The following is a 12,781-nucleotide window of genomic DNA, read 5'->3' on the forward strand; positions in this document are numbered from 1 at the left end:
CCAATAAACATGAATGGATTAAAAATAATAATAATTCATTAAATTCACTAATTTCGTGATCCGTTTGACCAATTAATACATTACAATTAATTAAGGTTTTTAGTTGAGATAAAAATGCCAAAAAGGAGGGAAAATTCAAAAGGTGGGGTTGAGATGGGAAGTTAGTGTCCGAGTGGATCGAGGTAGCTCAGGTGGTAGAGCAGTGGCGTATCTAGCCGAAGATCGTGGGTTCGAATCCCGCTCGTGCCACTGACTTTTTTATCTCAACTAGAAACCTTAATTAATTGTAATAATAATAATAATAATAATAAATGTACACGTTTTCTGAAGGAATTATTTTATATATGGGATTATAATTAGAAAAGAAACTAGGATTCAATAAAATAAGACAATGCGATGCTTTAACATTTGTTTTCTATTTGAATAAATTAACCAGCGCTGTAATTTTAAATAAATAAATACATAAATTATGCGTCTTTGGGTCGTCCCTATGGGTCAAGTCCGTTTCCAGTCGTCGTTTTGAGCAATAAATTACATAAATAGAATGTACAATAAATATCTTTGGTGTGCGCTGTCAGTCGCGTCTGGCCTATTCGCCCGTTTTAGGCGCATATGCCCTGTAAGCCATGCGATGAGAGGGCTGGGCGTCGAAAGAGCGCCCGTAGCCTCCGTGTTCGTAGCCGCCCCCTTCATGGCTGGACGAGTATTCGTGAGAATGGGAGACGATCGGTTGTTTGACGATTTCGTACGTGGTCTTTTCTCCTCCGGACGAGAAGAGTTTCTTGAGGGCGATGATACCGGCGAGGACGAGGGCCAATTTGGAAACCATGAGGGCCTTGGCTGCGAGCAAAGCGAGACCTTTCATCGCCATGGCGAGCATGGATCCCTTGAGCATCAAACCGAGGAGGAGAGCGGGGAGCATTTTCTTCTTCTTTCCACGACCTAAAACACACAAAAATATATAAATACTAATTTAATACATAACAATATTACAGAACTATTATTAAAACATCAGGGATCTAATTGATCACTTTTAATCCTCATGTGATCATTGATTATTTGGTAGGACTATGGCAGTGTCCATGGCTATTAAATCTTGATCCTTCAATAGTTGGAATCTATGCTGATCAATATTTACACCTCTCATGATTACATACTGTAGAAAGTAAATAGCAACTTTCCATAAGAATTATTATTTAAAGTTTATTTAATGTTTTTCCTCCCTTAACACGGTAAAATCATTGAATAAAATCTTCTTGTATTATTTCCAAATTTAGGGTTAAATTTTTAATGGATTATTTCCTCTTGTGGTCTTCATGAGCCTGAAGCTTAGACGTTACCGACCAATTTGGTTTGCCTATCCTCGCAGTAAAAATAGTTGATGATAGCGAGAAGGTGAAACCCGCCTGATAGTCGAAAACAGCAGGATAGCCAGGCCAAAATGACTGGAAACGATTAAACTACATATTTATTACTATGGCTTATAGTTCCAACTTAAAAACCAACTATTGCTCTTACGCTTTTCCAAAATAACAATCTATGAGCAAACTGAGGCAAAAATGTTAAAATTTTAAACACTCGCTCAGACAGTTCAAATTTCTAAATATTCAGTGTAATGAGAAAGGATTTCACTAAATCAATAAAAAAAGGACTGTCCAATCGTTTTGAAAACAGTTATGCTATATCGATTATTGCGGAATGTTATGTAAAAATATCAGTTCACCTTCACCGTCTTCGCTCTCGTAGACGGCATCCTTGATGAAGTTGGGCAGTTTGAACTGGACGGAATGTGTGTCCAAGAAGGATGTGACTCTGCCCCAGAGTAGGTCGTCGACTTTGCTGCTCCTAGCTTCCAAATCGACGGGCAGGGGTTCAAGGGGTGTTTTCAGCGATCTTTCCGACTCAGGCCTCTTTACAAGGGTAATTCCTATAAAAAAACGGAAATGGTTCAATTGAAATATGTACAAATTCGTAGCGGCACACTTACCATCGACCAAGGGGATTGCGGGGGAAGAGATGGCGCGGTCTACCAACTTGACCGCCCTGGCTTTGAGGCAGGTGACGGGTTCTTCGGATTCTTCGCATTGCCTGTAGACGGAGTAAACTAGCCTGAGACCGGAGGATATACTTTCTTCAGCTGCTAAACTAGATCCGACTATGGCGACTACAAAGAATAACCTGGAAAATAACAAAACGTTAATAAAGAGTCGAACCATTGTTTGAAATGACAAATCTTCCTTCTAATTCCCTTAATCCGTTGGAGAAATTATTAACAAATCCGCGACATATTTTAAAAATTTTGAGGCTTTATTAAACGAAGAAGAACAAAATAAATATTATTCTAGGGTTTGGGTCGCCTTGAATAAAAAAGTAGAAAATTTGTAACAATTCGGGCCAAAATGAATATGTAAATAAAAATAACTGAAATGTACTTAATTAAATAAAAAGGAGAAAAATAAACAGAAAATTTACAGTCCCCGGTGTTAAATTGTAGGAACAAGAGACTTGTTTTTCTCTTTGACGAAAAATCACAATATTTATTAAAACCGGACTGTCAAAAATTATGCTCAGATTCACAACTGCATTTCATTATATTAAAAACTGCTGTCCAACCAAGGCAAAATAATTGGCCAAAAGGATTTTAAAATGTATTCAAAATATAATAATATATAAATTATTTTCTGTTCATATTCAATGTAAATCATTTAAAGAAAACTTTTTTGTATTTTTTTTGTTTAAGTTTGCAATGTTCCTTTATGTATACTCATGGTTAATGTTCTTCAGCCTGCTTAATTATTTCTTTCAATTAATTATTCTTTGTATGTAAGGTTTTGGTTGAGATAAAAAAGTCAGTGTCATCAGCGGGATTCGAACTCACTACCTTTGGCTAGATACGCCGCTGCTCTGCCACTTGAGCTACCGTAACTTCGATTTCCTGGACACCAACTCTCCATCTAACCTACAACCGTTCGAATTGTCCCTTTGTTGCCATTTTCAACTTCTTGATTATATTGAGAATTATTTTGGCAATTTGGAGGAAAATAAAATGCAATTGTTTCGTTTTTATATGTGTAAGTAATGATGTTTAGGTTTACCATAATGCTTACTTTCACGTTTGCATGCTTCACTGTGGTTGTTTACTTATACACAAGTATTGCTTACGTGCTACTTAGTTCAACTATTGTATTTTATATGTATACTTTAAACAGAATATTGTAATTTCTATATTAATTTCTGTAGAATTTTCAATAATTACTTTTTTTTCTTTATGTTTAAATTATTCGTCTTTTAAATGAAAATTGTACATTGATGTTATCTCTTTGTAGTTGAAGTAGGTTTGATCAATGGAAAGTTTTTATAGTCTTACGACAAATAAATTTTTGGAAGGAAAATGATTGACCCTGAAATGTTGCACTTTTGGTCAGTGATTACAGGTTTGAACCTAGGAGGTAGTCACCGCAAGCCTCTTGACGATCCTCAGCTGAACCGCAGAGTTTAAAACATAAGCCATAAAGAGAGCATCTTTTCTTTAAATTATTACCCCTTTTTGACCTTCTTTGAAAGTGAAGTGTTACGGTCGCCTGGACACGGTGGTTTCACTATAATGGAACAAAAATAAAACATGTTGACGCACTTTTTCCCCATCCGGGACCCTGCTCACAAGGCGAGAGCATTCATTATCCCCGAGGATAAACGCCTGGTCATCGGATTACATTTAACGGGACGTAATGCGTGCGGCTCCGACAATCTAGGACAAATGCATTGGAAAATATGTTTATTAGGAGGAATTGGATGATGATCAAAGAAAAACCGAAGTGACCGCAATTCCTATGTACGAGCATAATAATTTCAAGACCAAAATTTGTCATGTTGTCTCTTTGGACCGGAACTCATCAAAATATAACATGGTTCGGTCCAAAAAGTAAAGGGAAATAAGCCGAAAGCCAGAAAGGTAGATAAGATAGACGAAGAAGTAGATAGACCGATGGATGGGTAAATATGTACTAAATCAACAGATATATAGATAGATTGTTTTATATTACCTCCAAACCTACTGGCATGTTTTATGTAATGGGTAATCAGTTCTAGTCAGTACTAGACTAATACATTCATAGAAGAGAAGCAGGGGTATATATAGATAAAGGGAAAGAAAGAGAGAGAGAGAGAGAGAGAGAGAGAGAGAGAGAGAGAGAGAGAGGGAGAGAGAGAGAGAGAGGGAGAGAAAGATGATTGATTGACAGATAAATTAATAGATGGATTGATGGACAGATAGATAGATAGGATGATATAGAGGAGTAAAAATAGAGAGAGAGAGAGAAAGAGAGAGAGAGAGAGAGAGAGAGAGAGAGAGAGAGTGTGAGAGAGAGAGAGAGTCCAAGAATGAGAAGGTAAAAAAGAGAGAGATAAAGACCAATAGCTTTCAGAAAATGATGAAGAACAACCAAGATTTCAAAAACACCGGCACCCTGAGGGTTTATATGACCTCTGCTGTTGCGAACCCTCGTAAAAAAAAGAGAAAAAAGATAAGTAGATAGATATCATTTGTCATCTTGAGATTTAAAACCTAATATTATTTTTGCGACGAATTAAAACTTAATCTAGACTTATAATAATAATACCCAGGAAAAGATTATGTTTTTCCGTTCTGTCACGTATTTTTGGGTAAAATTGGTGATGGTTCTTAGTCTCAGGGTAGGTGATCAAGTGTCGATTAATTTAACCAAATTTGGAATAGTTTGCCATCAATGGTAACAATAAAAAATATATTATAATTTTTATTTTGAACATAAGATTTAAAAAAACACGAGGCATGTCATTACGTACAGAAATTCGCGGCAAATCTTCTGCTGATCATTTTCTTTTGGTGTGTTCGCTTGCTTGTCATCCTGTTGACCTTTGATTACATTTACGACCCGTCATACTTTTTAATACGGGTGGAAACAACCGTTGAAATGTTTCGGAAAATTTCTTGCCGAGGTAGGTCGTAGCCACTTATTCTCACCGTTGTTCAAAAACCAATCGGCGTTATTTTTGATTGGAAATGCACTTTCTATCAATAACGCTTTTTTACGATTTGACCAAGATTTTGTTTTATTCTTCTGAACGAGTTTAATGGAGATTGAACAATTGAAGTTTTATACTCAAGAAAAATAGGTTAGCGGTTAAAACAAATACTGGAGTACAAAGACCCCATGATCACAAAAATACCATGGTACAATAAATAAAATTTTCAATAACATCAAAATAATTAATCTGAATGTGAAGTTAAACCATCGCGCACACGAGAAGATTCATAATAATGCCATCCGCAAGACTTAAAAGGAATTACTGGAAGAAACCCGAAACAGAACCAGTATTCTGTTTGGTATGACAGTACGTTGTCGCCTAAGGAGGTACATGCACCGAATATTATCACAAGCAGTATAAACACTGTCAGGAAGAAGAGGAGACAGAACACGTTTTATGTTTTTGTGAGGGTCTATGCAGATGCAGATCCTGCAACCAGGAGAGGAAAAGCCTAAGATTTACACTGAAGACTGCTGGCCTTGTGCAGAATGCTTTGTGTCAGCTTCTTTAATCACTATCCTTACGACTAAACCAGCCATAGGCACACCATGGTCATTTGCATATGAAAAATTGAAAAATTAAACTAAATATTTAAAAATCTCCACTAAAAAGTTCAATGTTTGGAAAAAATTATCAGATTGGAAGGCCTAAAATAATACATTAAAGCTGAATTCGACCTGGTTTGCATGTCTTGTGTTAGGAGTAGCAGCCAAAAACCAATCTTGCTAAAAAATAAAGTTCTTAGACTTGCAACAGATAAAGTCTGATTCCTTAGCAATAAACATTTTTAAAAGGCACTAACTGTTATAACAACTTAAGAACATGTAAAAAGGACTTTTACAAAGCAACTGGTCACCGTAAAATCTTTTACTAAACCGTTTATTCTCTCGACACTAAAGAAAGCTTAATCCCAGGTTAGAACAGGACGTTCTGGATTAGATTGGATTATTGTGAATTGTAAGTTAAGTCTGTAAAGTTGATACTGTAACTGCTAAGCTCTACCCATGAAGAGCAAATGACTTACCTGGATGTATACTTACAAATAAAATAGTTAAAAAACATGATTGTAAGGCTGGATTTTAAGAATTTATATCACTTCGAAGCATAAGATTTAAAAATAAAATCAGTTTAAATAAAGTTCTTTTAAGATAATCCAAATCAATGCCAGTAACTCAATTTAGGTGTAGATGTTTTAAAATAATAGCAGAATCTAAAGGTATGGATGTACGAGTTCAACTCAGCAAAAAACGAGGATTCTCATCTACGTAAAATTGTTTCGTTGAAATTATTAAAAAGAGAAACCGTCTTATTAAAGGGCAATTATTATAGCAGACAAGAAAGCGAGCAGCTCCTGCTGCGTAGGGCAGGCACATGGGCCAGTTAGTCACGGGCGTGAAGATGAGGGCCGCCACGGTCAAGGCGCCCGTCGGTATTAATTCACATTAAATCCTCCGGTAATGACCCCCCCGTCATTTGGCGATTACTAGGCTAAGACGGCTGGAATTAATTCCAGAGACGGCTGGAATGAAGGTACATCTGCATCATCCGACCCAATTGGGAAGTATGACCCGAATAGGAGGATAATTTGTTCTTACCAGGCATAGAAGACTACGAAAGCGAGAAAATTGAGACTCAATCTCATTTTTTCGTGCATTATTCTTTCGTAAAAGCTCAAAATTATACACCTAAGAAATAACAACTACATTACAACAGATGGAACCGTTAAACGTTAATCCATGATTAAACTGAAATTTTTTCTTTATATGTGACATTTCCCGTAATTCCGTTTTTGCTCGTTTAAATACACCAATGATATATGATATGCTGAAAATGGAGGTTTAAAGGTTCTTTGAGGTTAAGCTCAATAAAAGATTTTTTCCATCTATAGCAGCATCTTTTATCAAACGAAGATTTAAGCAAAATAAAGCAATCTATAAACTGGGTATATTTCAGTACGGATAATTGTAATAATTACGAACAAAACCAGGGTAATTTTCAACCAACAAGGTCAACCGAAAAACTCTTAATACTCTGTTTAAAAAAACATCTAACTTCACGATAAATGCGGTTAGATCACTGTGGAAAGTGAAGATTTTCAGTCAGAAGGTACACCAGAAAAAAATGTCTTGTATATAAACCCTGGTCCGCCTATCCCCGCTGATTATCAACATTGGGTTTTATTTCTTCCCGAATGTTTTTTTATTAATATGTTTTTATTAAGATTGGTATTCCCGATGATCAGAGAGGAATGGCGTGCTAGGCCGAGGAGGAGAAAACTGTTATTACTGTTTATTATACCCGGCCGGTGCACTCGGTCGGCCGGCTATAATTACCGGGCTAAGCAGGGCGAAAAATATCGGCCAATCCTGCAAATGTTAAAGGACTGTGAACATTTCTGAATATACATATATTTTTTTGTTTAATAAATAAATACCGGCTTAATTAATCGTGGAGAGTTGAACGCACCTTTGCCTTTTCTATCCGGCCGTTCAAATCTCTTGAAGTTGATGAAAATTTTACTGTTTTGTTTAAAAACATGAAAATTAATATGCTTCAATTTAATTGTATATCGCAAGGGCGTGTTAAAAATAAGAAAATGAAAAACAATACCTCTCAACAGAATAGTTAAGGAACTTTACACAGTGAAATGTATGTATGAATTGTATGTTGTAGTTCAATGCACAAAAAAGTGTATCTGAAACTCCTTTAAGTGTTTATGAAATTATAAAATCTTTCTTCAAATCTGTGCAAAATACAACAAAACAAAATTTGGTAAGCTATGAAGATTATTGGCGACGTGTATTTTAATTTTATCTATTTAATATTTACTGAACATTTTCTGTACGAAACTTCAGGCATTTTATGATTATGTATTCAATTTGAATTTGAATATTAATCGATAATATGCTACAAATAATTTTACTTATTCTCTATGACTTTAGCAGACAAAAGTGTCGTTTTTCAAAAAATTTTCTACGTGTCAAATTTTCTGAACTATAAAATTTCTTCTTGCAGACTAGGAAGTGATAAACCTCAAGCTTGTTCATTTCCGAATATTTTCGTCTGCGTAGTACATTGATGATAGATAAGAAGACCATAAAGGAAACGGCCAAGTTACAAAATTTTTTAAACTAGTCTTTTAGATTTAGAAAATGGTTAATCAATGGCGATGTTGTAAAGTCGAATAAAAAAAATTAATAAAAATAAACCAAAACAGAAGAAACGTGTTAGTCTTTAACTAATGATTAAATTAACTAACAAAAAGTATATCAATTCTGTATTTTCATTGTTTTAGTATCATTCAATTTTTTAGTTATAATTTAAATCAATTTAATCCGTATAATGCAAAAGCTGATTAAAAAAAATTGTAAATATCTTTTTCTGGCGAATCTTTGGTAATAGTTTAATCTGTTTAATATAGAATACTTTTAAAATACTACAAAGCACATAAAAATAATACTTGAAAACTGAAAAGTATAAAAACAGTAATCTTTCCGAAATGTTTCCTGGAAAGTTCCATGTAATAAAAAATAATAAAGGATAATGGAAAACTGTAGATAATACGAAAATGTAACAGATAAATGCTGATTATTTCTCTTTTTGTTTGTCTTTTCACGTTTTACTAAATACTTCAAAGAAATATCAGATAAGACAAGATATTTATTATTTTCTGCGAGCTCCAAATCCACAGCATGCGGGGTTGAACAACGAAACAGAACCCAGACATCCATACTGCGCACAGTTTACGACAGTGGAAAGAATTTTCTTAAAAACAATTGGGCCTGTTCAATAATAAAAATGTTTAAATTTCAAATTCTACCGACGCGAGATTAGGCGGATTCGGAGAGACATTTAATTAAACATCGTATCTTTATAAAGTTAACGAAAAATATTAAATTTGAACGCTCAAACGCAGCCCACTGTAGGGAAAATTTGAGCAAAGCGTACAGAAAATAATTTACCAAAATAAAATAGTCCTGACAAAAAAGTAGTCAAATACGAAATTTTTCTGTCCCAGGAAGAGAAATTTAATTAAACATATCCTCACAAAAGTAACCAGAGGACAGTTTATACTTCAAAGCAAAAAAATATCGAGAAATTTGCAAAAATAAATAACGAACATTATGAATAACGGCGTATATGTCTTGAAAAAGCTAATTCAGTTGTTACTGTCAAGCTACCTATTTTAAGGTCATCATCATCGCAAAATAAAGTATTGTGACGTTAAAAACCTTGAAAATTTTGGGGCTGAATCGATCTTCAAAGAAATTTGAGATCGTCTGTGCAAATCGAGTCATTTTATTTTATTCTGATGATGCCTTTAAAGCATGTCGAAAGCTTGGCACTAACAACTGAATTTGCTTTTTCATCAAGACCATACCGTGATTCAGAGTATCCGCGAGTAGATGCTCGATACATCTAGCACATAAAAATAGAAGAAACAACACAAACTACAACTTTTAAACAATAGAAAAAATAATAAAAATAAACAAGAAGAGCATATTGGGAAAATCAAGAGCATTGTCGATAGGTGACCCTCGTAGGACCTGACTCATATGTCACTCATATAAGAAAGGTAGTACTACTCCTTGGGTCTATATAGGGAGTGTGGAGGAATGCCACCATGAGATGTGTGCCTGGGCACGTAAATGAGTAACAGGGTCCCCTGCTCCTATTTTTGGAGGAAACAGGGTTGTTTTATTGTATACAGTAATGATAGTTTTGTGTCCCTATGATGTCTTGAGCGTGAATGTATTTATTAGCGTGAATATGTAGTGTGAGAGGGCCGACGGCCAAATATTGATTACCCCATCGGGTTGTATAATAGATATAAGGGTGTGGCGGAGGTATATCAAGTCCACCACCCTAATTGAGTGAATAGTATGTAAATAGGAAGAATGTATCTAATAATGAATGAGAATGTGAATGGATTTGGATCTTGAAAATGTGTTGAGTGCTGAAATGACCTGGCTGTTGACAGCACCCGGAGCTCATCCTGGGCGTATAAGAAGTTTGACGCCTGATTGGTGGTGAATTCTCGAGATCTGCCGGCAATTTATTGTAAATTGCAAAAGCTGGAATTGCCGGTGGAAAGCGAGAAGTAAAGGCTTAATTCTGATCATGTGTGTTATATGTACATACATGTGCAGATTTGAGCATATATAAATCCAAAGCCAAAGAAATACAGATAAGTGCGAAAAGAAGAATTTTTTAAAATTTATTATAAAAAAGTTTCATTTAATGAAAATTAGAGTGATATTTAGTTTCTAATGACATGTGTTTATACTAAAGATTATTTTAAATATATATTTTTTTAAAACCTAATGAAGTAAGTAGTTTTAGCTACATATTGATAAAGTATCCATAAGCTCTGAATGCTTCATTTTCGTTAATTTGGATTTTATAAAGTTCAATTGAAATCAATCCACAATGTGTTTTTCGGTGTGTAAAATAGTAAGGTTTTGTCTTAAAAAAAAAATGAAAAAATTCAAATCACTGTTGGTAAGTCGCATCGAAGCCCGGGCACTTTTCGCAATTTTTCTATTTGTGAATTTAAAAAAAAGTCCGTCAACACTAGTTATCCCTTTTAACCCTCCCTTTTCCATAGGGGAAACACTTTTCACTATTTTTCCACTTTACCTGAGTGAGACCATTGTTGGGCTGGTGTCGACGACGGATGGATGGCGGACTTGTGACGACCGTGAAGAGTCTGCCGACGGTTTTATACCCCGGGCCTTAAGACCGTGGAGGGGGCGGCTCTCGGCCCATTTCCCCGTCCCGTAGAAAGTGCCATCCCCCGTTTGGCACGCATGGAAACCCCTTCGAATTTTACTTTTTTCTCCTTCGACCGAGAAATGGGAAGAAAATCTGATGGATTAATTACCACTTTCTGGGAATGAAACGTGAAATTATCAATGCCAAAATCGTTCTTCATTTTATATGCATATTGGAGAAAGAAACAAAATGAAGATTATTATTTTAATAAAAAATGAGTATTAATAAAGCCATGGCGTGCAATAACGCTTTCCAATTTTTAGAAAGATAATGTTACATTAAAACAGGATTAGGCCATCTCTGATGGAGACGGTTTACAAGAGATCTCTTAGCCAATGATGCTTCAACCTCCCTAAGCCGTATAGAGCTCCAGTGTTAAAGCGGAACTACTCCAGTATCTATCTATCTACCGGGTATCTAAAAAAAATCAATTTGATATGAATAATCCGACAATAAAAAATGTTTCTTCTTCGAACTTTCGAAGATTAATCCCCTTCATCAAAACTTTATCAGAAAAAGCTGATTTCATAATTTTTGATAAAAACCTTGTTCACACTAAAGTCAATCATTAAAGATGTTGCTTTTCAGTCTGAAATCATAGCGATTGAACACCGCGCCAGAGAAATAAAAAGGCTAGGAATACATTCCCGGAAGGTAGGCATCTTCTCTGACAGTCAGGCAGCACTAAAGGCCCTAGCCTCATGCGGGGTGAAGGAAAATAGTATTTGGAACTGCATGGAGGCCCGGACGAATGTCGGTAACACTAATAAAAGCACCCTGGCATGGGTCCCTGGGCGCTCGGGGCATAGAGGCAACGAAAAGTTGATGTTGACCAAAAAGGGGGCCAACATGAACTCACTGGGTTCTGAATCCTACGGTGGCCATAAAAGAGGATACATCATAGCAGGAAGCCTTAATGTGCCCAAAACCTGGAGGAGCAATAACATTGGTATGAGGCATGAGAAGAGATTCATAGAAGGGTCATCCGCAAAACTTACAAAAGAATTACTGGAAGGCAACCGCAACCAAACCAGGATTCTGGTTTGACTCCGGACATTGCTTCTTAAGAAAGCACATGCACTGGATAGAAGTACAGACAGAACAAACCCTGTGTAGATACTGCCGGGAAGAGGAGGAAACCTCAGAACGCATTCTATTTTTCTGTGAAGGTCTATGTATGTGCAGGTTCTTGCAACTAGGACAAGAAAAACCGCAATCAAGATTCTACACCAAGGAGTCGCTCGCAAAGCTATGGAGGCTGATTAACAACTTGAAGCTGGTCAGTGAGTTATACACAACAGGGGAGCACAATAGATCGATTCTGGTCGAGGTGCAGAAAGCCTTGTGCCCCTCTTTTATCCCTATCCCTAACATCTGATACTCATGGCCCCAAGAGACATGAACTATGTATTTACTATGTAACTATGTTTCAGTTCAAGCAAATTTCCGAAGAAATCTAAGTACCAAAAAAAGAATGGTAAATAGGGAAAAACCCCTCCGTTGAGAACTGCACCATCTGATTGTACATTCATGGATCTAGAACGCAAGGAGTAGTCCCGGAACAAAATACTCGGAACCTATGGAAAAATAGATCACTATCTTCTGAACTACTATCTAGGCTGAAGTACATGTAATTGAGAGATGTACTCAGTTCAATTTGAACAAAGGGCAACAAAAAACAAGAATGTAGCTATCATTTCAGATAGCGTAGCAGCCATTAGAAGCACTAGTTCAAATATCATTAACTGAAAGTTGGTGCTCAATCGCAAAACTAAATAGATTAGGTATGAAAAATGAACATAACTTCTGCTTTGTCCCAGGACATGTAGGACTAGAGAGCAACTGTCCTTGCAAAGGAAAGGGGCTGCTATACAGATGATGTTCCTGAGCCCTTCTGGTAGGGATTCATGCTATCAATGTATCTTAGACAAAATGACAA

The 12,781-nt window shown here is 36.0% G+C and overlaps 1 protein-coding gene across 1 annotated transcript; it reads right to left on the minus strand.

The window, feature by feature from the left end:
* Positions 1-439: 439 nt before the first annotated feature.
* LOC106662110 lies at positions 440-10,758 on the minus strand. The gene is made up of 4 exons (XM_014385919.2): positions 10,708-10,758; positions 1,988-2,178; positions 1,724-1,927; positions 440-942 (listed from the first exon to the last, which is right to left on the minus strand). The coding sequence occupies exons 1-4, from the start codon at positions 10,719-10,721 to the stop codon at positions 590-592; spliced, it is 762 nt and encodes a 253-aa protein (XP_014241405.1). The 5' UTR covers positions 10,722-10,758; the 3' UTR covers positions 440-589.
* Positions 10,759-12,781: the final 2,023 nt, after the last annotated feature.

This window comes from Cimex lectularius, unplaced genomic scaffold (genome assembly GCF_000648675.2).
Source record: "Cimex lectularius strain Harlan isolate CLEC.00 unplaced genomic scaffold, Clec_2.1 scaffold3, whole genome shotgun sequence".
NCBI lineage: Eukaryota > Metazoa > Arthropoda > Insecta > Hemiptera > Cimicidae > Cimex > Cimex lectularius.